At 32.9% G+C, this 22151-nt stretch overlaps 1 protein-coding gene across 2 annotated transcripts; it reads right to left on the reverse strand.

The window, feature by feature from the left end:
- Positions 1-1194: 1194 nt before the first annotated feature.
- On the reverse strand, positions 1195-21557 carry LOC110991783 (gamma-aminobutyric acid type B receptor subunit 2). 2 transcript variants are annotated; one of them, XM_022257271.2, is made up of 29 exons: positions 21447-21557; positions 20849-20986; positions 20137-20304; positions 19393-19568; positions 18864-19038; positions 18697-18775; positions 18089-18243; positions 16653-16807; positions 16217-16363; positions 15406-15515; positions 13069-13199; positions 12841-12963; positions 12522-12632; positions 11815-11943; positions 11223-11318; positions 10782-10964; positions 9960-10065; positions 9555-9645; positions 8829-9000; positions 8145-8306; positions 6913-7093; positions 6627-6728; positions 5938-6048; positions 4369-4494; positions 3674-3747; positions 3046-3126; positions 2748-2886; positions 2316-2459; positions 1197-1645 (listed from the first exon to the last, which is right to left on the reverse strand). In XM_022257271.2, the coding sequence occupies exons 1-29, from the start codon at positions 21537-21539 to the stop codon at positions 1398-1400; spliced, it is 3906 nt and encodes a 1301-aa protein (XP_022112963.2). In that variant the 5' UTR covers positions 21540-21557; the 3' UTR covers positions 1197-1397. The 2 variants fall into 2 exon arrangements, with proteins under 2 accessions (XP_045486870.1, XP_022112963.2); XM_045630914.1 differs by lacking the exon at positions 4369-4494 and having other exon boundaries at positions 1195-1645.
- Positions 21558-22151: the final 594 nt, after the last annotated feature.

Raw genomic sequence — 22151 nt, forward strand, 5'->3', positions numbered from 1 at the left:
AATAATATAATCTTTACACTAAGGTAGTGATAAATTGATATTAGTTACGCCTTGCCTAGACAGTATTAGAAATGCCATAGAAAACTGTGATGCAAAAAATAAATTATTCTTGTATTTGTCTGACCAGTTTTATTTCAATGTTCGATACAAATCTTTAAAATAAAAATCTTCTGTCTAAAATCTTAAACAAATTTTTTCTTATGAAAAATACTTACGAATTCGTCGTTCAGTCAGTTTCGCTAACAAAGACGTGCTGATTGGTCTCTTGATAGTCCGATACAAGTGTGGGTATGTTTATTAAAGCTGTTTAAATGTTATTTAGACAATTTGAACTATAAGTTATGATAAATCTCTATGTGGGTAGAAATATATGTCTAAAATACATATATGTAATGACAATCAGGTGAGATTCGTAAATAAAAAGCAATCAATAATAAAGTCATTTATTCCCTTAAACTATTTGTACAGTAACAATTAACAAATGTAAGTCTTTAGTTGTGTGCATAGTCATTAAATAAGTAACAAATACAACGGCCAATTTCAAAACCGAGCTAATAGAAATATAATGATAAATTTTAAACTACCCGCAATATTGAATGCAATGAAATTGGCCTAATAAAGATAATCGTTGACTAGAATAAGAAAACATCACGTCTAAATAATATATTTTATTGTATAAAACAATATAAAAAAATGATTATTATAACAAATAAATTTGTGCTATAAATATTCTACTTAGAGTACTTTAGTAAACATATTTTTTACTTCTTAAAATACTGAGAAATTGACGATCTTTCGTATTTAATCTATTTATTAAAAGTAGGGTTTTAGAATTTCCATAAGGTTCATAGAGGTTTATACTAATTATTTATAATTCCACAAGCTTTACCATTAGTTTGACATAGTATTAACTCCAAAATAAAATGCAAGCCGTCAAATATATGTACGAAAATTCTTCGGAGAGTAACGCACTATGCCGTTGATACTTCAAATATTTGAAATATAACATTAACGTTTAATACTGTTCCAAACTGGTTATAATGCTATACAAATTAATAGAGTCATATATAAAAGAGATCGATTTGTGTGTGGCATCTATTTTAAAACACATCGGTTTGCGAATAAGATTTTTTTCTCTGCGTAACAATTTTGCTGTTATACACAAAATCGCTTGACGTTAAATACTTTTTAGGAAACAATCCGATCGATGTAATAAAAAAAAATAAAAAAAATATTGTTAGTTAAAAGAAGTCGCTTCTGACTTTCTTAGACGACGCGTTCCGATTACACGCAAACAACCAATAATATTTAAACGCGTTCTATGCTTGTAAATCAGTATTTTATAAAACCATAACCGCAAAAACATGTTTTTAATTGAAAGCTCAAAATACTTTGGCCTATAGATATTCAACGATATCGCACTTGATAGATATGTTGGGGCAACTCATGCCATACGACAGATTGAGTCCGTGTGGCTGGCTTTTATGTCTTTCCGTAAGTAATTTCTGGAAAATTGGCAAAATGGCGTATTCAAATAGTTCCGACTCGCTGCTCGCCGCGTACATCTTGCGTTCGCCGGATTCCTGTCGTTTCGACTCTGTGCGGGCGTACGCCGATTTGCGTTCTTCGCGTCTTTTTGGTGATTCTATAATTTAATTTTCGAAATAGTAGTGTTATATATTACAGGGTAGCGTATAGAACGCTAATTCTAAGTAATGAAACACGACTTAAAATGGAATCGTCAAAGCAGTACTTTTCGCTGCGACAGGAAGTTTTGAAATTAAATTTTACGTTTTTTATGAATCATAGTAACATAAAATAAAATATTTATATGATTCGTTAATATTGATAAATATTGCGATTCTATTATAGAAAGTAATGTAGGAATGACAATGTGCCTGTTGAGGTATTTCCGAACCAATGTTTTTCCGAACATTCTTAAATGACATGAAATGGCATCGCGATCCTTCTGGCCATGTCTGTCCATGGGCGGTATCACTTAAGATCAGGTGAACCTCCCACACAATAGTCTCCCGTCTTTTAAATCATACGTAGGATAGTGAAAAATTTCTAGTTCGATCTAAAGTTGCATCTCCGAGGCAAATATATCAGGCGAGATCCAGATTTAACAGCTACGCAAGATATTCAATTTTCTTTTTAAGCAAAAGCATGTACCGATTTCTTATATTGCGACTCTCACTAAAAAAATATATCTCAATTAAATCTCGCGCGGATAAATCGAATAAAAGAAAGGACAAAAAACAAAAATTAAGTAATATCATTTGAAAACTTGGAATCCAATAAAAAAAACTCACCACACTTCCTAGCAGCCACATTGGGGCTGCTCTTGTGATGCTGTGGTCTCTGCGTGGAAGGTGCAGAAGGCTGCGTCAGTTTCTGCGAGTCTCGCTTCAGAGGTTCCGCTTCCTGTCGGAGACGTTTGGCTGGAGACTCTTGCCCTGTACAATACGTAACAAGAATCTCGATTATTTTTTCTCTTAAAGAATTTTAATTATTTGCTTATAATACTTATGAATTTCTTAAAATACATAAAATTAATGTTACTAATGTAACAATTAATTGATTTATTTATTTATTTATCTGGAAACAAAACAGATACATCTTTACAATAAAAACAAAGTTAAAAATAAAACTTAAAATAAACACATTGGATGTATCCATAATAGGTTTCACAAATAAATTAATGATATTATATATTATATTATATAATAATTAAAATCAGTAACCTTTGGAAACCCTGATGGTATCTGGCTCTGGTTTCCAAGGAGTGTCTGGAATACTCTTGCTTACATCAGACTTTTCGGATTTTCGTACTTCTTCTTTATTTTGTTCTATTCTTTCAGGATTTTCTTCTTGATATCTTATCTGTCAGAATGTTATTTGAATTTGAATGACCATTTCAAAGAAATATCAAGAAACAGAAATAATATATGTGCTCTAACGCTCATATATTTGCCTCATGCATATCAAAGTGTATGTGTCATAATAAAAGAGAAACTAAGAAAACTGTAACGATAATTGTACCTGAGCTGTAGATTGTCTCCTTTTAGCACTGAGTTGATGAGGTGGAGTACTGACAGGTTGAGGAAACTCTGACCCGCGCCGCTTGAAATATTTATATAATATGATATAGAAATCCTTATATATAAAGCCTAATATTTGGGTGGTGAACGAAATCGTGAGGAACCTGACACGCCTTAGATTCTAAAATCGATGGCGTGTTTTAGATATTCGGTATGTGATCTGTGGCGGATAACCTACTAACATGTGAGAAAAACACATGTATCAAGAGGTAGATAAATCAGAGGCCATGACCAAGGGTTGTACCACTGCTTAATACTTATAACTATATAATAACTGAAATTAATATATTATATGCTGAATATTGAGAAAAATTCAGACTCAATTACAGTAGGCACCAATCTATTACTAACAGTGAGAAAATGGTATACTGGTATATCTTACCCAAAAAAATTACTGTATGTTCCAAGGACAAACACTAAGCACCTTGATATATAAAAAATAAAAATTATATAAAGAAAAATTTAAAAAGATAAGATAAACATATTGCTGTAAAATATTTTATACGTTTGTATTGTTAGAAAACAATGAGTGTAATCGTATTGTTTTATTGTATAAAATATAAATATACCTTAGTTAGTCGATCTGTCGAACGCAGTGTTTCCGCTTCCCGATATCCTTCTGGGGTCCCGCCTCGAGGTACGGCTGGAATAGAATTTTTCTTTAAATTAACATAACTGTAAGAATGAAGGGCATTTAATATACGGTTCCCTTTTGTAAAAAAACTAATTTATCCAACGGTTTAAGGTACCTTGCTCAATAAAATCACTTGAGAAAACAAACAAAATCTAAAATTACGTAACGTTTGTACATAGTAAATTAAAGCTATTTAAACGTAAGAATCATTGTACTCAAACAGCAAAAATATGTTAAGGTCATACAAAAAATATTAGAAAAATAATACGTATTATTACTACTAAGCCAACAAATGTGTGTTCGCGTCGTATGCTAATACCGAAATGCATTAGTATTTATATTATAGTGATTAGTCTCCTCCCTCGATGGGAAATGCTGACTTTACAGAAAGTAATGTTTTAGAATATTTCGCTACATTTTATTTAAAAAACGGGATTCTAGATTCGAATTCCGACAAAAAGATGAAAGGACCAAGAAAATAGTGAATGCAAACAAATGGTGTAATAAAAAAGCCTTGTGGTACTAAAACAAATGAATGGTGAAAGAATATTTGAAATTGATTTATTCTATGAGTTCATTCGTGACACACATACAAATATTTCCTCATTAAGAAATAAAATAGAGACTCACTATGATTAATTGAAGCGTTAGAGGCCCGCCTTTCGAGGGTTTTATCAGACTCTTTGTGGTGTCGTGGTGATGATTGTTGACGACTTTTCTCAGACACACTTCGTTGTATGGGTGAATGTGCATGCGCTGATAAAATGCGTTAGAATACTCAATGAGTTTATAGCATATTAAGTAACAGTTTACTTTTTGTAAAATAATTAGATAAACAAGAGAATGAAATACTTTAAGTACTATAAAATAAAAATAAACTTATGTTTATAATTTAACAGAAATATATAATATGTAGCTACATATTATATATTTCTGTCCTATATATAAATATTTTCTCATCGTATCAATTATTTTATTAATTATTCGTGATGGCTTACGAGCTGCCGCAAGGTATACAATTCTGATTGTATTAAGGGTAGAGCTGACCTATCTGAATGAATGCTTTGGTTCTACTGTTTGTAATTAATTATTAAATAAATATATTTATTCTAATATTTACAAATTATACTACTGGATCCAGCCAGAGCTATTGAATTAATTCGAACTTACTTCACTCAAACTGTTTTGAGTAATATAAAACTACACTTAAATAAAAACTTGATCATTCAAGTTCAATTCAATCTCATGATTATGTTTATTTTTTTCTAATTATGTATAAATTGCATAATAAACCTTTTTAATTAAATAATAGGCTGGTATAATTAGACAGGACTTCACGCACAACGGACCGAATGGGCGTCCAAGTGCGGAAACTAACAGATTTCATACAAACAATAAATATAATGACAAGTAATATAAAAGACAACTTATTGCAAAATTTGGGAAAAGATACCTCAGCGAAACTGCAAATAATAGAGCTAGATGGGGTCAAATATAGGGCAACATTTATAAGCTTTACACATCACATATAGCATCATTATTAACACAAGGTAAAATGCGAGTCTTTCGTGGGATAGGGTTGTCAAGGATCTCGAATTAATATGTGTTAGAGATTACGATATACATATATACTTGAGGAGGCTAAGCCCCAAAAGGGACTGTATACCCATTGATGATAAAAATAAATTTATGAAAGCTTGAAGAGATAAATGATTGATAAAAAAGCTTTGTCTGTTTTTCCACTTCTTAGTGGAACCTTAGTAGTTACCTCTTGGTGACGAAACAAGGTATATATTTATTTACTAAAGTTTACCACATCATACATAGTACTAAATAATATTTTACAATTTTTCAACTATAATGTATGAAAATGAAATATAACTGTTACAAAAACAATTAAAAATTCAATTCAAACATATATAGATAGAATAAGCACACAATAAAATAATTACCAAAAATTTTTAGAAAACAAAAAAAAACATCGGCAGAACAGCGAATTAGGTTCGAGAAAGGCAATCAACGATGTTTTCTCTAAAAACGATCGGCCCACTACCGAATATATGAAGCTCCGGCTAAGTACTGTTCAGTTCGTTAAAATCGCGAAGAATTCGGTTTGACAGAAGGAATTTGGAAATTAACAATAAATTATTTATATTAACAATACTCAAAGTACGTAAGTATTATATGAACAATACTTACTTGCTTGCGGCGGCTTTTGGCAGGTATATTGGAAAGTATTTGTATCCCATAGATCGCTTTGTACCACTATGTAGTTTTCTTTCTTTCTCCTCTCGGAATCTCTTCTTTGGCCTAGAATTATTAGCCTCATATCTTAGTTATATTATGTGTAACTCTATTTACAAAATGGGTAAATAAATATTAAACAATACGACGCTTATTCTTTATCAAAGAATCACTACTAAATTAAATTATAAAAATTTACTGATTCATACTTATTTATAAAGGGTTATATTCACTTTGATTAGTACGAGTGCAAGTGATTAGTAATTGACATTGATTACTGTGTAGTGCAAGTAATGTCCAATTATTATTTAGTGTCTCTGTTAAGTAAATTCATTGTCATACAGTTTTATATATTATATTTTGTATTATATTTTGTTATATATATATATATTATAGCGATGTCACTACTCGCAGTTCACTCGGAAAAAAAATGGAACACACTTCTAATCACTTTACTACGCAGCTGACTAATCACCTGCACTAATCACTAATCAAAGTGAATACAGGCTTTAAGACGACTCAAAGTTACGTACAAGAGTCAAAGTCATTTAGCGCTAAGTCTGGACTCTGAATCACCCTAAATAATAAGGTTACTAAGCAAGACATTTCAAGTCACATAATAAGCACAGAAACATGTAACTTACAGGATTTCCTTCTCTCCATTGAAGAGTAATCCATGTCTAAGTCTAAAATATCCTCTGGTTCTTGTTTCGGCTTCGGGGGTATCGGTGGATCTCTCTCTTGGCCTATATATTTTAAGAAAAAGTAATTCAGAAAGTATGTATAAATTTAAAAAAAAGCACGATAAATTAAAAATAATATTGATATTTAAAAGAATGCAGTAATTTTTTGAACTACCTACGTGTATTCTCTTAAAAGTAATTCTGTAATTAAATAACTTTAATTGGCTTTTAAAACAAAAATACTCACCAATAACCTTCCGTTCCAACCCTGGCGGCGGTTCCTGATCATCCATGGAGACCCTCATCAGGTCTGTCAGAAGCACGTGGCCAGAACTGGACATGCGACGGTGACCTCGTGGCTTGAAGTCCCGAGGCGGAGTTTTCATACCATCAGAGTTCTTTACTTGCTTCCTTTGAAGTTCTGGGGTCTATTTATGGACATTTAAATAACGATCACAAACCATTCCCTATGACGATTTAAATAAAAAATGAATATACGGAAAGGTAGGAGGCAAGGGGTGACCTTTGCTAACCAGTAATTTCTTCCAAGCAAAAAAGAAAATGAAACAAGAAATACTTAAGTTAAAGAGAAAAAAGTGTAATATAAAATTTCAGATATAGATTTAAACTATTACAAAACAAAAATATGTAACATAAAATATAAAAATAAAAGCTAATCGTCATGCTTAAAATAAAAATCATATTTGCAATTACTAATTATAAATTGAAAATATTATATTTGCAAAAGTGGTAATTAATCTATTAAACAGATTTAGTAGAGGAAAACAAACAATTCGTGATAAAAAACATAAATAAAGTGGCTCGTATTATTTAGTCATATAACAACATATTCGAATATTTAGAATCTTTATAATAAATTAGCGCGTATTTCCAGTCAAATGTTACAGTCTACATCCGATAAAGTCCTCACCACACCACATCAGTTACCCTTGGTGCGTCGGGTTCTAATGCTCTAATATGTATTAAAGGAAATATCAAGTTTAGTCGACATCACAGAAAGCCGAAGAACTGGCAGCTACCTCGGACAAAGAATTACTCTGGCTAGTTCAAAGGGGGAACGCTGCCATTATCTTCGGAACCTTATATCAAGGTCCTTTTTAATAATTATATTTTAAGGTTAGTTATTGTTTTTTGTTATATTAATTTATGTAAGCAATGTAAAGACATAATATATAAAAGCATCCAAATATACTTAAGTTAAAATGGGATATGTATTCTAAGGGCCTGTTTCACAATGTCCGGATAAGTTCCAAATAAGCTATTTATTACTTATTCGTAGGATAAATAGTATTTTTGCGTTTCACGACTGTCAGATAGCGCTATACGTCATGAAATTCGAAGTATCTTATTTGGAACTTTTATCTTGCGAATAATTTATGTGTTGCATAGCTAATTGGCACTTTATCCATACATTGTGAAACAGGCCCTAAGTTATTTAATATAAGGTACTTTTATTACCTTATTAACTTTAGGCGTAGCTGCCTTAGTGTACATTGGTTCCTGAACTTTGGCAGGCACTGACTTGACTGTTGGCGTGTCGCTCAGCTTCAGAGCCGGGATGGTCTTCGCTTCGGCTTTAGCTGGCTCACTTTTAGTTATAGGCTTGGGTACTTCTTGGTCCTACAAAGGCAAGGGATTTTCTTAGTGATCAATAATAGATAGCTTACTTTAAAATGCCACTGGGTACGTATATAATAATAAGCCTTTTCATTTCCAGTTTTACTATAGTTGGTAGTTGTTATATTACAGTAACTTATTTTATTCTGTTAGTATTACTTTAGATTATATTAGTAACATCTATATATTTATTTATGAATTTGGTACTGTTGTACGTTGTATGTTTAACGCGTAGGTCTGGTCTGGTTCGATTCTAAATAATTTATTTTATTTATTTACACTTCGTTGCTAGAAAGAAACACAAATAACACAATATATATAAATTACAAGGGATGCAACGCGCGGCCTTATCGCTAACAAGCGATCTCTTCCAGGGTATTTTTATTTTTATTTTATTATTTATTCTATTAGAAGACCGATCACATTCTTGAAATATGAAGCAATGTATTATAAAATATTATTCCAGGAACTATATGAATCATACGAGATGAACGACTTAATAACTAAGTTTCTATTAGCCCTTACCTCAGAAGTAGACCATCCATAAGGTAGTTTTGCGAGCTGGTCCTTCTCCGGTACTGCCTTAGAAGGCGGTGGGCTCGTGTAGTCCAAGTGATTCTTAAACGACACGTTCTTGGTCTGTTCTTTTTTCGGCTCTTTGGTTTCCTTTGTCGTGTCTTGCACGATTGGTTTTGGTCTGTCAAGTGTCGATTATGTTAATAAAATTATAATGCGCAATGCCTACACAAAAAGCGTTTATAAAATTCTGATGGACGAGAATAAAAATTCTTATTGCGTTTTGTTAACTTAATTTTGCAAGCTAATTGACTAATAGAAGATATCTTCACGCAGTTCAATCCGTCTTTCCTCAAAGCACAAATCGCTAAAAAATTGAAAGAGTCAACGGAAGCTGTATATGACTTACGTAAAATTCAAAGAAATTTCTAATTAATTGATATTCATACAACGTACACCGAATATTGTGCCCGATAATATTATTCGATAGAGTATTTAAATCTAAACAAAATTATCTTAGACATCATTTTTATGAACTCCTTACATAATGCCGCATTTACATTCAGCCGTAGTGGGCAGTACGAGTGTGCAAACGCGATACTTCGCGTAAGTACAACATAATACTATAAAATGAAGTCCGCAACTAATAATGATTAAAATAACGCGCGTATTTACGTATATGAGGAGGTGGAATTAATACACGGATAATTAGTTTTGTAATTAAAATACACTAACTTGTCATTAGGCAGCGTAGTCTGTAAATTAAAGTCAGTCTCTCCCCCAGCCGATGCGCTAAGACTGCACGTAGACGTAATATCACTTGTCTCTGAAATAACTTCAGTTTTAATATCTTTATTAAGCTTTAAAATGTTTCAGAACGGTACAAAGTTAAGTATGTAGATTATTGTACTTTTTTCAGTTTCAAAGGCATTTTGTTAAGATACATACGAAAACAAATCATTATGCTCAGAAAAATTAATGATATTAAAATGTGTTATGTCTCTTTCCATCGCTGTATTAGCACAATGAGTCAGAAAGAGACAAACAAGCGTTTTATTTTGAACCTGATATTTTATGAATAGCTTATGAATATAAATCAAAATGTCGTCATGTAAAAATGCGATAAGCGTAATAATTTACCTGGATGGCTGATATTTTCTTTCGGTAAATGTAGCTTTGTACGCTGTGTAGCTGGGGACTTGTCTCGCATTGAGTCGCCATCATCTCCCAACTTACTAAGGAGCATCTGACAAACAGAAAATATTAACACAAAACGATCGACCGGAAAGAAGGCTTTTTGGAAATATTCTTACACAAGAAACAATTATATTGTAACGATTTCATAGACATGATCAGAGTCAATTACTTACTGTTATTAAATGACTTCGAAAAAATTCGGTTATTAGTTTGACATGGACAATGTACCTACATAAAATTATAATGTTAGATTAGGCTATATTTCAGTATAATTTATTCTTGTATATTTCAACTTAGGGAAAAGTAAATTTATTTTAAAATCGATTCTGTGGTTTAAGATATGGGTAATGCATTTCTGGAGAGACGATATGTTAATAATATTGGCAGATATTAGATTTCTGTTTAAAATTATTTTTTGTTTATATTAAGGTAATTATTGAAGCTGTACACTTCATAATACATTACAATGTAAGTACACGAAACAAATTATTTCGTCTTAAGGCTTCAAAAATACGTACAAGCTACCAAACTAAGGAAACCAAACCTGCCTTGCTTTTAAACTCTTCAATAGTCCACTTATCGGTGTATTTTAAGGACTGTCTCTTAAGCTAATGTTCATAGTGTTCACTAGCAACTCAAGCTTATTACACTAATAGTTTTTAAACTACACTAGCGCAAAAGGCCTTTTAAGTCCACTTACAAGTCCAGTGTTTCACATGGAGAGGCCCATGTGAGTTCTTTAATAATTTACTATTATATATTTACCTGTAATTCAGTTTCCTTAGCCTGTAGGGTCCGCCGATATCTGTTATTATACTGCCGCAACTCCTTAAGCCGTCTTTCAAGCTCGGGTCCGGGCGAACGAACTTCGTGTGCAGCGGGCTTTAGAGTCGCACGTATACGCGTACCTTGCGCGCCCGGTTGTCCGTTACGTCGGAGTTCTAGTAGCTATAAGAATATTCAATTTTTTGTATCTTGAGCGGTTTTCACTTAGTGCCTTAAGCGTGACTTGACCCCGTAAATTTTGCTTTACATATGCGCAATTAAAACTTGTAAGGTACAAAAATTTACGAAATACGTTTCTGTCTATGAAAAATGTTCTCAAGTCCCATAAAGGGAAACAGCGCTCCTGAATTAGTTTTTTCTATAGGCATGTTTATTATTAATATCCTTATATATAGGACATATTTATATTAAAGATTCTACCTTTGGAACGAAGACCAAACAAAGAGTACCAGTTGTACAGAAGATGATGAATATTGATATTAACACGAACAACGCGTCCTTGTGATCTGCAAGCACCTGAAAAAGCAAATCAATATAATAACTAAATGTATTAGATTAATTTAGATTCCATTCTTATACATTTAAATAAACATAAATTTATTTTTATTGTTCTGCAACTGTTTCATAGATTAGCACAGTTTATATCTATTTAATTCATATACTACTTTATTTTAAGCAATAAACAAATAAAAACAATAAATAAATGAAAATAAACGTATAAACAACATTTAAATAAACCACAGACTGCAGAAGTCTCGGCTATATTTTAGAATTTTCGCGCCCTAAAAAGCGATGAAACCTCCTTTGTGAGAACTCCGTGAAGTCTGTACCAGAAACTTCGAAGAATATCCTTTTAGCAGGTAGGTACGTCAGAAATAATTTATGACGTTTTTTTCAATTTTGGTATTCCGAATAGCTTACGTCATTATTGTATTGCTGATATTTCCAAATAAAATATGATGCGAAACCAGATAACAAAAAAATACAATTATAATTAAGTTCATATTATTACCAAAGCAATAGGAGCCCCCATGATACACATAATAAGCACGTTGTAAACAGACAGACCGATGTGCTTTGAGTCGTTTAAAGCAGGAATCGAAACATGTCTCGTCTCCCATGCTAGGAATGCGCCGAACACCTGAAATTTATTACTATGAAATATAATATATTCCTTCGTAACTTAATTTAAGTAAAATTATGCCAGTTTTAAAATGTTGTTTACATGTAGGGCTGAAATGCACAAGAAACGTCAATGTGATTAATGTTTTAAACTCGTGTATATTATTATTATTTGGTAAAAATATGTGTATGTAGTTGGAGAAGTAGAAAACTTTTTAAACGCCAATCATTTAGCCATACGTTTACTCTCCTACTGTGAAGAGCGTTATAATTTTCTTCCGTTAGATAAAGATTTTTGGATTTAGAAAACTGTAATATAAAACTAATTATATTACTATATGTACAATTGAATTGTATGTGTGTAAAACTTTTCTATATTATGTACAAAAAAGTGTTTTCGAAAGAAATCTATCTTGTCACACAGACTTCAACAAGCAAATGATTAGTACTTAATTTTAATATATACATATCTTATGGTGTAATAATTTATGAATATTTATTAGATTTTTCAATATACAAAATATATTTCAATATATGTCATATGTATAAGGCATTACAAATAAAACGTTACTTTCGTAAATAATCTTAAAATCAAACCAGTAGCAATCCTTTATAAATGTAGATGACTCCAATGAATATTGGCATCCGCTCGGATTGACAGTACTCATTCTCTTGCACGATTACGATGTCTTCACTCGATGGATGAGGCTAAAAACACATATAATATAGATAACATATTTATTTATATATCTTAGTGCATACTTATGTTACTATGTATATTATTTATATATTTTAGTTATAAAAATAGATAAAATTCTATATATATACAAAATATCTCTCTCTTTAATCTGTCGATAATCTCCTTTCGCTTAAATAAACAAAAGGATAATCTACGTCACGCGTTTGTTCTACTTACATAGGCTTCCATTTGTTTAGTAGCTCGGTAGAAAGGGTCAGATATCTGCCACGTCAGCATTATGGCCAAGTCGGCGCACAGTAGCACCCCGACCACCATAAACAATTGGTAATCTTTTATCACCTATAAACAATAATAAGTATTTATAAGTATCCTTATTGCGATTCTTTCAAAAACCAGTTTTTATAAGGCTTATTTAATTTTTTATAAATGTCGATTAGACGATACCTTTTTATTAAGCTTAACATCTGTGAATATAGAGTGGACCCTCCAGGTCTTGGAAAACATGGCTCCGAAGGCGAGACTGAAGCCAGCCATCAGTAACCATGCTCTGGCTGTGCAAATGTACGGAAAGGCAGCTGTAACATTAAATATTGTACTTAAAGTACTGTCTGCCAAACTATATTGTCAGTTTATAAATGCACATAATTGTACAGAACACTAGCTGGTATTTTAATGTATTTTGATATATCATTAATTAGGAAAATAATCCCAAATCGTGAATATTAATGCCACTAAAAATCCGTTTGTCGATTAAATTGTATGTTTTATCATCTTCTATTTAAAAGAGATATAACCTGATATACTGGCTTTTTGGTATAACTCACTTTCCAAAACAGTAAGCGTAAATAATGATTTAAAAGTAATGTTGCCACATTTACATATAATCATTTACGTTGAAAAATTCGAAATATTTCCGAGTGCCTACAAAGTTCATTTGAATAAAGCCTCCATTGACTTTGTCATTCCCTTTCGCTCTAAACATTAAGCAGTTTATACTATATTTTATACGTCAGACTATGAACAATATTAAAACACTTATTAGCTAACGTCGATATTTTCAAACAAGCATGATTTACATAACACATGTAAATTAAAAACACACATAAAACCACCGAAAGCACTGCAGATGGATAAAAAGGAACAAAACCAAAACTTGGAAACATGCTGTCGACTCCGGTGACCTAGATCATGCCTAGGTCTTTCTCAGAGGTAAAGGGTTCCCAAAATTTGGTTCGGGGTCCAATCCAGGGTCGAAGCTCAAGCGAGGGATGGGACAAAGCGTTTACCTCCACGCGATAGTTCCTGAGAAAGACCTAAGAATCAATGAACATGATGAGATTATGAGTGCTAGCGACATGCGCCCCAAAGTGCTTAAGACCGGCCGCACTATGGATGAGCAATAGATGACTTCGAAAAATCAGCGTCTTAGAATTCACTCAATTGGTAAAACTATCTGACACGAACTTCGTACCGCATATATACCTCTTAGCTGAACTTAATTTATGATTTTATGAAAGTAATACAATTAATATAAACGTTACGTTGCCTTGATTAGTTGTATATTTAAGTAGCTATACATATTTTTCTTAGACTACGCAAAATAATCTGGTAAGGCACGCATAAATAATTTACAATATATACCTTTTTTTATTCTACATTTTTAAAATACCTTATCTGTATATTTGGATATATCTATCTTGTCGATTCGAAACCTTTCTTTAATTTTAGAGGAGAGACGAAACCCGTAAAGATTTTATATTGGATTTTTTTTTCGTTAAATTTAATCGTTTTATTTCATTATTCTACTCGCAGCGGTTAAAATAGAACAAATCAAACTATGAAAATCAGTCTAGCCGTCTTCGGTTATAAGTGTTCGAACAAATCCGACTTTGTTTTTTTTTTGTCGGAGAGATTTGAATTTTATTTTATTTTATTTAAGTATAAGAAATTAGGTAAGAACATACATAATCATTAAGGAAATCGTTATCAATAAAATAAGTGAATAAATCATATGATTTCATTTTAGCAGATAAGCAATCCCTCATGATTTCTTTATTTACAAGCCTTCTTGGGAATAAATGTCACAGATTAGAAACGTAAATATCTCTAAGTTCACGTATTTGTAACATGCCATAAACTAGTAAATGACTTCAATGTGAAAACGAAATAGTTTCTACAGAAACTTATTAAAAAAACTATTTTTAAGTACAACATTATTGATTAACTTTAATTTACTTTGATTAAAAAAGTATTGCTTTTGGACAAAAAGTGAAAATATCCTCTAACCAGTGCTGCCTGTTCCCATTTAGCGTCAGTATTTGGTAACTTCAGATAGCGAGAACTATCCTAATTATACTAAACAAAGCTAATTTAAGGATTGGGATCGCGGGGATACAAAACCTCAATTTTGATGTCGTTATCGGTAGTAACAGACTATAATTAATTAATATTATAGCACAGATAATGAGCCTTAAAAAACCTCGATTCAACAGTGGTAATTTATGGAAAGACAGCAAAGAATTAACGCATTTCTTTACTAATCGATGGATTCCTATGTCTATTTTAAACTGTTACTCTAATAGTATTTAAAAGTATCTTTAGTATTGTAATTCCTTTAGTTTTTTTATACCAAAAATAAATTCCATAGTGTTAATGACCTTTGCGTAACTTTAGGAAATTATTGCTTATATCGTATAATTTAAATCCAATGTGCGATCGGCCTACAAAATTGAAATATTAAAATGGTTGTAAATAAATAAATTGGTGAGACGATAGACATACCTATGCTGCTAAGGCTGGAGTCCAAGCCAAGGAAGATCACACTGAGATAGGTGAGCATACAGCCAATGATGATAAGGTTATTTAGATGAGGGGATGACATTTTTATATACCTGGAATATTTTTACATGATTTGTATAATCGTTTTCGTCATTTACTGAAATTTATGTAACCTATAGAAGAGAACTCCTAGATTCATGCCTTGTTTTTTTTATAGAATAGGGGGCAGGAGGCTCACCTGATGTTAAGTGATAACCTCCCCCCCAGGTACACTCTCAATGCCAGTGGGGTCACGAGTGCGTTGCCGGCCTTTAATGAGTTGGTACGCTCTTTTTTTGAAGGACTTTTAGTCAAATTTGTTCGGAAATACTTCAGTGGGCAGCTGATTCCACAAAGTGGTGGTGCGCGGCAAAAACTGCCATGTAAAACGCTCAGTTGTTGAACGATTATTATTATTGTGGTTAATCATTGTTTCGGTTGAGTCATAATACAGATGTGAATAATACAGATGCGGAAATTGTGTAACCCATTAAGTCCCGAGGTGTGTTACAGGATAATATTTATAACGTATGGGTTACACTGAATAACGCCTCACTTGTCGGACAATTATGATCTTTCTGCTCTAGCTTTGGATTTATAATTTATACTCAATACAGACAGATTTAACGTGTATTAGCTGAAGGGAAAAATCCCAATGAAATTTTATCGTTATACTACGTTTAACCACGATAACTTAAATACAAATTGAATTCGTCTTAGCAAACAAAAAGGCCATAAGAAATTACAGAAATCAAATCACAAAAGCTTAGATTACCTTTGGTTTCTATAGTGTATATTCATAGCCAAGAATCCAGTCGCCAATAAAATACCAATGCAGGAACATGACACGAGGACAATGTAGATTGTAAGATTCACTTGCGTGTGCTCTATTAGGCGTAATGTTCGATCTTTTGGCGGATTTCTGAAATTCCAAAAGTCAAATCAAAATATCTGTCAACTATAATCTGTCGTTGGATTCTTCTCAATGTTCAACTACCGCAGTAATATTTAATTATAATCTTAACAAACTGTTAGCGATAGCAATTCAGACTAATCATATTTTATACATTCAAATTCTTTAGTAACTGCTATTATATACAATACTAATTTACCTGATACAGATTCAAACAACGATCAAAAACGATTTCAAATTCCACTATCTTTATTCTCACAACTAATAATATATATAAACTTTTAACAAATAAACTTACTTTCCTATCCATTTAAAGGGATCACCGCTACTCAAATCCAGAAGATCTCTCTCAGCACAGTACTCCCCAACCTTTATTTCTCCTACCATATCTCCTTGGAATTGCTTTAATAGTATGGACGCTTTGCGCTCGTTATCGTAAAAGCGCACTGGGCCCTAAAATGTTTAATTATGATTATATTTATTTATAGCTTTCCATGACAAGCACTTATAGGTACCTAAACGTAAAGAACACGAAGAGATAAAATAATTAACATTAAAATTAAAGAAAAATCAAATATAATTTTAAAGAGTAAGGCGAGTAACTATGGATATAGCTCGTTTATCAAAATATTCAATCTAGATATCGGTGAATTTTGGCTAAATTCTTCAAATGAGGGACAAATGGGATTCCTAAGATATCTAGAGTGAATACGAAATTCAAATTTAGTGAAATGGTTGAAGCAATCAACTTCGTTCGACAATCGATTTTTAATATCTTAATCACAGATGAATTGAAAGAAATCATACATTTAAGCTGCTTAATAAATCAAATAAACGTTTATCACTAAAATCACAAATCCTGTGCTTACACCATACGACATCTAACATCACGTCGTTGATTTGTATCCGTTTGGTTAGTTCTTAATTAATTATATGATAAAAGTAAACCTGCTCATCTGCTTAATGAAGAGCGGGTTACCGAAGGCAATGATGTGGAATTGATGCTTGGATTGGCAGTGTACTAGAAATGCCAGCTATTCGGATTTCTCTTTGGATTTGTTTGGCATGCTGCACGTGAGATTTTTTAAATTGTGTAGATTTCTTGGACTGTCTATAATAACTCTAAGTAGACAATTATTACTAGCTTAGTATTAGCTGTCGACTGAGGTAAGGATTCAGTCTAGAGCAGACAGACAGTTCTAATGTCCTGAAGTCCAAGAGTTGCTAAACTAGCAAAACAACCGTTCTTGTGAGAAAATGTGTTTGTTACGAAAGATATGTGGTTCTATATAGATTGCATTGGAGAGCCATTTATATATCTACGCAATCAATTTTTGCATTGTATAAATATTAACTAAAGCAACCAGTTAACACGCACAAGCACCCGAAAGCCTAACGGTTTTCTACCGTTAAATTGTTTTAAGACCTTGGAACTATTAAGTTCAAGATGACACTGAAAATTAAAATAGAGAGTACTTGTCTCTCTGTCTGTCTTGTCTTGTGAGTTGTCTCTGTTATGCTCCAATATGCTTTCTGTTCCAGGTTATGTCTGCTGATCATGTATCTCGAGCAAGAATAGAGTTTGTATCCCCCTATTGTATTATTCTAATCTCTAATTTGAACCACTGTTAAAACCAACCTATACTATCAGAAAATGAACCCTGCTTCGTTAGTGAGATTAAACTGCAATTATTAGATATTTATTTTACTATTCAAATTTAAAATAAATATTACCGTGACTCCTTCAAAGGTAACATTAGTGAGAGCGTCTAAGAATAGCTGCTCCCATTCCTTATCTCTATACTTGAAATCCTGTACCGTCCTCTCCTTGTATTTGATCTTAACACGATGTGCCACTATTTGAATGGCCAGAGCCATAGCCCAAATACCTACAAAATATACGTAAATGCTTTATGTACACTGATTTTATAGAACAAGAGGAGAAGAATTGGTGTGGTCTTATATTGGGAGCAGTGTTGGCCTAGTGGCTTCAGCGTCCGACTCTAAAACCTGAGGTCGTAGTTTCGATCCCCGGCTGTGCACTTTGACTTTGATTTCCCACAGCACAATATTATAAAGAGGAAAAATCTGTATGTTTGTAACGAATTTGCACAAACAACACTAGACCGATTTTAAAAATTCTTTCACCATTTGAATGCTACATTATGAATGATTAATATTTTAATTGCAAGAAAAACATAAGGTACCCTACTAAATCTACAATAATTTTACCCAACCCAAGGTGTAAAAAAAAGCAAACCCATAAATGTCAACCCGTACGATTAGTATATAGACAAATAAGTGTCATTAGATACGTATTAACATAATAATTAGGATTTTACCGTCATATGTGTAGCCATGGAAGCGAGAATATTCGATGCCTCTTCTTCGATCGTATTCCACTTGGTAATCTTTCGCCGTCTGTACATAAATGTACATTATAAACCAACAAATACAACGTCAAAATTAAAATCGGAAACATTTTGTTAATAAAAAAATCGACACTCACAATACCAGAAACAGTAGTCTGTCCAGTAGTAGACAGTGGTAATAGATCGGTAAGTATCGCTGTATCCAACGCAGTAGTCAACTCTTCTTGTGGGCACGGCGCTTTTCTTTGCCACCACCTATGGCTATATGTACCTAAGAGGAGCCAAGTGTAGGCTCGGCCGTACATTTCTAACCTGTAGTAAAGAATTACTAATATTGGTCTGTGAAGGAAGGACCTAAAGGGCCTCGCTAGCCCCTTTGCCCAAATAGCTAAGTTGAAAATACTTTTACGGCCGGGATAGCTGCGTTAGCAAGTTTTTAGTGTATGACGTCATTGCAGTAATTGTAATCCTCCCTTCTCCTTTTTTCGTGTAGAAACAAGAATCGAAGTAAAAATAAATAGTTTACGAATGACTTTAGACATATTTCAAATTTAATGCGTTATGATATCCATTCAAAAATTTCAATAATTCATACGCAGCAGTGGACTTAAGGTTTTCTTATGTAGATTTTCAGATTTTTTTGTAAATTATGAAAATAGAAATTACTTGTAAGCTTCACAGAATATCTTCATAGCCCAGGTTTCGTTGAAGTTACCCAAAATAATCCTGATGTCTTTCTCCTTCAGTTTATTAAGCGCCGTTCGCACTTCGGTCGCAAAGCTTTGAGTCTCTGCTATTTCGAAACTTCCATTGTCTAAATCGGCTAGAAGGCGATTGTGGGCCTGGAAACAATATGTTAACATGTCAGTCATATTATATCTGCATAGAATTGTTGCCGTCTCGTGAGTACGGGCAGATCCTGGAAGAGTTATGGGAGTCATACCATAATCCCTCAATGAAACTGCATGTATTAGTAGGTTATGTATAAAACTCAATTAGAATCCTTCGAGTCGAATATAATAACACAAAATGGTCTAGCTTTTTTATACAAAGTTAAAGTGTGATGCAAATCTGTCATCATGACAAATTCTGGATCCGCTTTTGCAATAAGCAAAAGCGCGGAAAACAAAAGTCAGCTATATTTTAATAACCATGTACATTTTTTACTAGTATGACCGGTAATATGTTGAAACAGTTCATACTGATAAATGTTAATTGATCAATTTATCTCGTTAACGGGCCGACCACTGACACTGATAGCCAGACATTTTTAGAGACTATAAGAGTCTCTAAAAATTACTAGTTTATTGTTAATAACAGTAAATTTCGCATTTTTTCACAATTTTAAAAATTCTTTCTTATATTTGTGTGTATTTTTATTGCTATGCCGCAGAGTATAAAAATACTTACCAATGCATATCTAGGTTCGTTTTGATATAAAGTCCCCACTCTGGTCCAGTTAAAATGCTCCAGTAGGCGAATGCGAGGTATATTGAATGCATTCTCTGAGGGCACAATCCGGAAGAAGTTGGGAAATGCCTCCTTTGTGAACATTGGGTGTGTGTCTGCGTAAGATAGCTGGCAAATTTACAATTTTGTTTAAATAACGTAATACATACAGAGGCGTAGGTACCTTGTGTGGCACCCGGTGCGGAATTTGGAGTTGTCAAGCCATCGAAAGTTAAAAGCAATAAAAATTTTATGATGGGACATGGATCATTTAATAAAGATTGCCAGTATGGGACGGGGATTCCCCATCCAGCCAAGCGTCAGGCTCTTTTGTGGGAATCCCCGAATTCTGCATAGAGCTGAGCTAGTGCTAATGGAGGAATACCTGAAAAAAATAATTTTATGCTAGCGATTTTTTTTTGTTTTTACATTGTTCTTAAAGTAGAGAGATCGGGTGGGTGTCACCCCAAAAAAATGTGACACCCGGTGCGGACCGCCCCCATTTGCTACGCCACTGGTAACACATATAAACATTTTTGAAACATGCACAGGACTGTGTACCTCATCTTAAAACAATTCCATGCTTTTATCAGTAAATAATAAATCGAGTTTCAGATATAATTCTTAAATAAATCTAAAGCTGGGAAAGAGAAAAACATTCCTTGATATATACCTGAGTAAGGTGCCAATGTTTAGAAGCCTTAGCTATTGGATCTGTTACGTGTGTGCAAGCTGCCCCAAACAGCATAAGCTTATGAGGACCACTGTGCATCATGTCAAAAAATGACTTCACGCCTACAGCTGCATTACACTGAAGTGAAAAAAACACATGTATTTTTACTTACGTATAACGTAGATCATAGTTAAGGACTAAAACTAATGATATTCGTCTATAAAGAACTGTCAGTTAAGGCTTGAAAATTGATTTTAATTTCATGAAAAGCAAGAGGTAGTATGTGGAATCCAAAAACCTATAGGTCTGGCCTGAGATTTCTGTATTTGATTCGCATGCATCTGTTTTTTTAAAAAGCCTAAGTTACCAGTAGTAAGCCAATTAGTGACCACTCTTCAGCGCCTGACATACGCCTTTTTCGGTCTAAGGCATACTGGTTTCCTGACCATGTTTGCTTTCGCCGTACCATCGCAACCAAAGACAACATTGCTGCACAGCCGGGAACGATGATGACTATGATGATCGTCTGTTCATATATAGGCCAACCCTATTTTTTTTAAATATAAGATTGTCTAACAAGTAAATTAATATTAATTACCTCGGTGTCATTCCACCACATATGCAGCCTATAGTTCCGAAGCACCGTGTCATGTTCATTGACGTGGTCCAACGCCAACTTTACACTCGGCATCACGCCTCGACCTACAGCGGTGTTGACATAGCTTTGGTACTTAGTTCGTAAGTAAATAAATACTTAAGGAAATTAACATATTAAGATTTTTATTTTATGGTAATTGTGATTTTGATTTACGATCAAAGATTTTTATTAGTGCTGATTTTAAAAGTCAATATTAGTAAAAATCCTTTATAACGATTTTAACATTTAACTCTAGTCAACGAAGATAGATACCAGTGTTTGAGTTCTCCACTCCTTTCCCAAAGGGAAAAAATCCTGCTATGTAGACATCAGTGCGACGATTGAGAATCGCGTCCAGGTTTGGCTTTTGCGGAACCCCCTGGGTCAGCACCAACAGGGACCAGAGGATGATTAAGGTCATATTGTCCCCTTTAAAAATTGGTATATGTGGTCAAAATAAATTTCTATCTTTTTTATTGTGTGAGTAGCATATTTAGCAAATAAATAAAATATTTTAATAAAGTATAATTTTGATACAGAACGTATCAAAAAATTCATATACATATATTTTTATGTTATGTAACAAATCTCAAGATGATACTATGATAATTTTTGAGTATACAAATATAATATATAATTGAATATGCTGCAGTTTATTAAACTTTA

Source organism: Pieris rapae, chromosome 13 (assembly GCF_905147795.1).
Source record: "Pieris rapae chromosome 13, ilPieRapa1.1, whole genome shotgun sequence".
NCBI classification, from domain to species: domain Eukaryota; kingdom Metazoa; phylum Arthropoda; class Insecta; order Lepidoptera; family Pieridae; genus Pieris; species Pieris rapae.

Bases quoted from the DNA above. Each gene is read 5' to 3' on its own strand.
- LOC110991783 (XM_022257271.2), bottom strand. From the start codon at position 21,539: ATGCCGAGTGTAAAGTTGGCGTTGGACCACGTCAATGAACATGACACG. The intron at 3,748-4,368 runs GTGAGTCTCTAT...ATTCTATTCCAG, and splicing joins TAACGCTTCAATTAATCATA to CCGTACCTCGAGGCGGGACC. The intron at 3,127-3,673 runs GTATATTTATAT...AAATATTTCAAG, and splicing joins CGACAGATCGACTAACTAAG to CGGCGCGGGTCAGAGTTTCC.